Here is a 2,912-nt window from a genome sequence, read left to right on the forward strand (position 1 = left end):
GATATTATATACATATTCATGTGAACTTTTCTAGTTGTATTGAGTAGGAAATAAAGATGAGAAAATAAGTTTTCTGAAACCTAAACCCTTTTAGAGCAAGGATAACAAAGAAAATGGTGTGTACCTTCAATTAGTACCACATTTGCACACTAATTCCTTGAGATTTTGATAAAAAAAGAAAAGTGTTTGTGGAGAGAGAATTTGGATGTGTTAGACATGTCCAACTAAATTTTAGTCATGTGGTGAAGGTTCTTGAGAAAAGTTCAGGCTTTATTACTGGAAGAAGTGAATTAATAGCAAGAGTAAATGCACCCTGCAAGACATCAACTAACCACACACTCTTCCCACCTGCTAATATTTACTTCACTTCTTTGAACCATTTTATATTCCATGCTTTCTCCCTTCTTCAAACCACTTCAAAATCCTCACCATTCTCTCTATTATACATCTCTCTTGTGTTCTAAGCAGCTAGAAGCAACAATGGAGAGGAAAAGAAGCCATACCTCTCTTACCATGCTTGCAATGCTTGTTGGATTACTCTCTCAGAGCCTTGTCATTCCTGTGATGTCCATAACTGTTGAAGATCAGAAGAACTACTACTACACTCCAGATCCACATGCTGGAAATCCCCCCTCAGGTTTCTCTGATTCTCTGTGTAATCCTCTAACTGAAGTACCTACATTAGTCTAATACTCATGCAAGAGGCATGCATAGTATATGTATCTACCAACTTTATGAGCTAAGATAAGATAATTTTTCATAGCATGGAGTTTGAAATGAACCAAGTTGGAAGTTCATAGAAGATTTATATAGGATACTGAAATACATTGTCTTGATATCTTCTTATTCACTCATTTCAGGCTCACACAGGAGTCCTCCATCTCATGGCCATGGAAGCTCTCCACCATCACATGGTGGAGGAAACTGTGGATCATCACCCCCACATCATGATCCAACGCCCTCCACTCCATCGACCCCATCCACACCATCAAACCCTCCTTCAGGTGGATACTATGGAGGTAGCCCCCCAACACCTATCACAGTGAGCCCACCAACCACCCCAGTAGACCCTGGCACCCCCTCTATCCCCTCACCACCTTACATTCCTTCCCCATCTCCTTTCACTGGCACATGCAAGTAAGTTACTTTCACCATTTTAAGAGTACATGAATTTCTAACAATATTCTTAAACCGAACAGGAATAGAATGTTGTGATATGAAACTATAAAAGAAAAAGGTTGTTTCACACCATTTACACTTATTTAGAATAAAATGGTCATAATAAATAAAAATAAAAAAACGGAATGATAATATCACATGGGAGTAAAATTATTTCGGATGTAAAAGCACTACATTATCCAAGTATAAAATATATCAATACATCCAAGTTACTTTCCACCATTTTCTTGTTCTTTCTTTTCTTTTCCTTTCATGTCACATAGCAGTTTATACTGTATGACAAGGGTACAAGGAGAAGTATAAGGAAAAATGACGTAAAATGAATTTTGTTATGTAATATATAATTTATAGTAAGTTGTTACATTACTTTCTGTGATATTCTCAATGTATAGTTTTAGACTTGTCACTTGTCTCTCTTCCTATTTCTATCTCATCTGATATATCAAAAGAACAATGCAAACCAGACTAAATATTTTGGTGCTATATATAAGATGATGGATGTTTTGTTTGAATGTTCAGCTACTGGAGGAATCATCCAGCAATCATATGGGGAATCCTAGGGTGGTGGGGAACCCTTGGAAGTGCATTTGGTGTGACCAGTGTTCCAGGGTTCAGTCCTGGTCTGAGCTTGCCACAAGCACTTTCCAACACCAGAACCGATGGTCTAGGAGCACTCTACAGAGAAGGCACAGCTTCATTCCTCAACTCCATGGTGAACACCAAGTTCCCTTACACAACCAACCAAGTCAGAGAGAGATTTGTGGCCTCACTCGGTTCTAACAAAGCTGCACAAGCACAAGCTCAGCTCTTCAAGATGGCCAATGAAGGAAGAATGAAGCCTAGACCATAGATTCATCATTTAGTCTTAGTTTTATTTGGTGTGTCAATTTACTGTGTGAATTTAAAGCATTTATGTTTCATATTTCTGTTAGTTTCTGTCATTCAATCCTCTCACATGCGTTATTAATATGTCTTTAGATGGATATCATGTTTTTTTCTTCCAAATTTAATGCAAACTTTGTGGTATTGGTTGAATAAAGTTTATTCATCTGTTTAAATTTTAAATGAATCAGCGCTTTCTACAAGTTATTATATTATTTTCAAATTCATATGAAAACACAATTTTTTCATTTTACAAAAAATATTTAGTAATTTTTAATCAATTGTTTGAATTCAAAAGAATCTTGTGGTTCTAAAAAAAAGTTATTTTAACCATTACACTTTCGAAAAAAATTATTGTGGTTAGAAAAAGAAATAACTTTAAAGAAGATTTTTCAATTTCTCAAATCTGGTTGAGAGTAAGATAAGTTTTGCCTCTATTTGTATAATTTGTTCTTACTCTTAGTTTATGTGTATTTTAACACTTATTTAAAAGTATTTAACAGTAATTTGATCTCTTTTATATAGCAAAATACTGCTTCAAAATTAGTTAATGTATATTAGATATACATAATGTATTAAATTTTCTTTTCTGTTTTTCTTTTTCTCTCATTTTCTTTTATTATATCAACTTATTCCTTTAATAAAATTCCTGTGACATCCAAAGTCATAAATCTTTTATAAAACTCATTTATTGAAGATGATATCTATATCACGGTCCAAAACGGTCATCGCAACACATTATTCTTGGGATCGTGCGGCTATGACTGTGACCAACTGCTCCTACAGTCAATCTATAGAGAAATTATTTTAATATTGATTAATTTAAAACAAAATATGATTATTATTAATTC

The 2,912-nt window shown here is 34.2% G+C and overlaps 1 protein-coding gene across 2 annotated transcripts; it reads left to right on the forward strand.

Annotated features, from left to right (window-relative positions):
- The first annotated feature begins 397 nt into the window (after window positions 1-397).
- LOC106779657 (protodermal factor 1-like) lies at window positions 398-2,162 on the forward strand. 2 transcript variants are annotated; one of them, XM_014667814.2, is made up of 3 exons: window positions 398-655; window positions 861-1,137; window positions 1,699-2,162. In XM_014667814.2, exons 1-3 carry the CDS (start codon window positions 481-483, stop codon window positions 2,027-2,029), a joined length of 783 nt encoding a protein of 260 aa, XP_014523300.1. In that variant the 5' UTR covers window positions 398-480; the 3' UTR covers window positions 2,030-2,162. The 2 variants fall into 2 exon arrangements, with proteins under 2 accessions (XP_014523300.1, XP_014523301.1); XM_014667815.2 differs by having other exon boundaries at window positions 399-637.
- The last annotated feature ends 750 nt before the right edge of the window (window positions 2,163-2,912 follow it).

The sequence above is a fragment of the Vigna radiata genome, unplaced genomic scaffold (assembly GCF_000741045.1).
Source record: "Vigna radiata var. radiata cultivar VC1973A unplaced genomic scaffold, Vradiata_ver6 scaffold_165, whole genome shotgun sequence".
NCBI classification, from domain to species: domain Eukaryota; kingdom Viridiplantae; phylum Streptophyta; class Magnoliopsida; order Fabales; family Fabaceae; genus Vigna; species Vigna radiata.

Coding starts and splice junctions, on each gene's coding strand:
- LOC106779657 (XM_014667814.2), top strand. CDS start 481: ATGGAGAGGAAAAGAAGCCATACCTCTCTTACCATGCTTGCAATGCTT. Junction 656..860: donor AGGTTTCTCTGATTCTCTGT/GTAATCCTCTAA, acceptor CACTCATTTCAG/GCTCACACAGGAGTCCTCCA. Junction 1,138..1,698: donor CCTTTCACTGGCACATGCAA/GTAAGTTACTTT, acceptor TTGAATGTTCAG/CTACTGGAGGAATCATCCAG.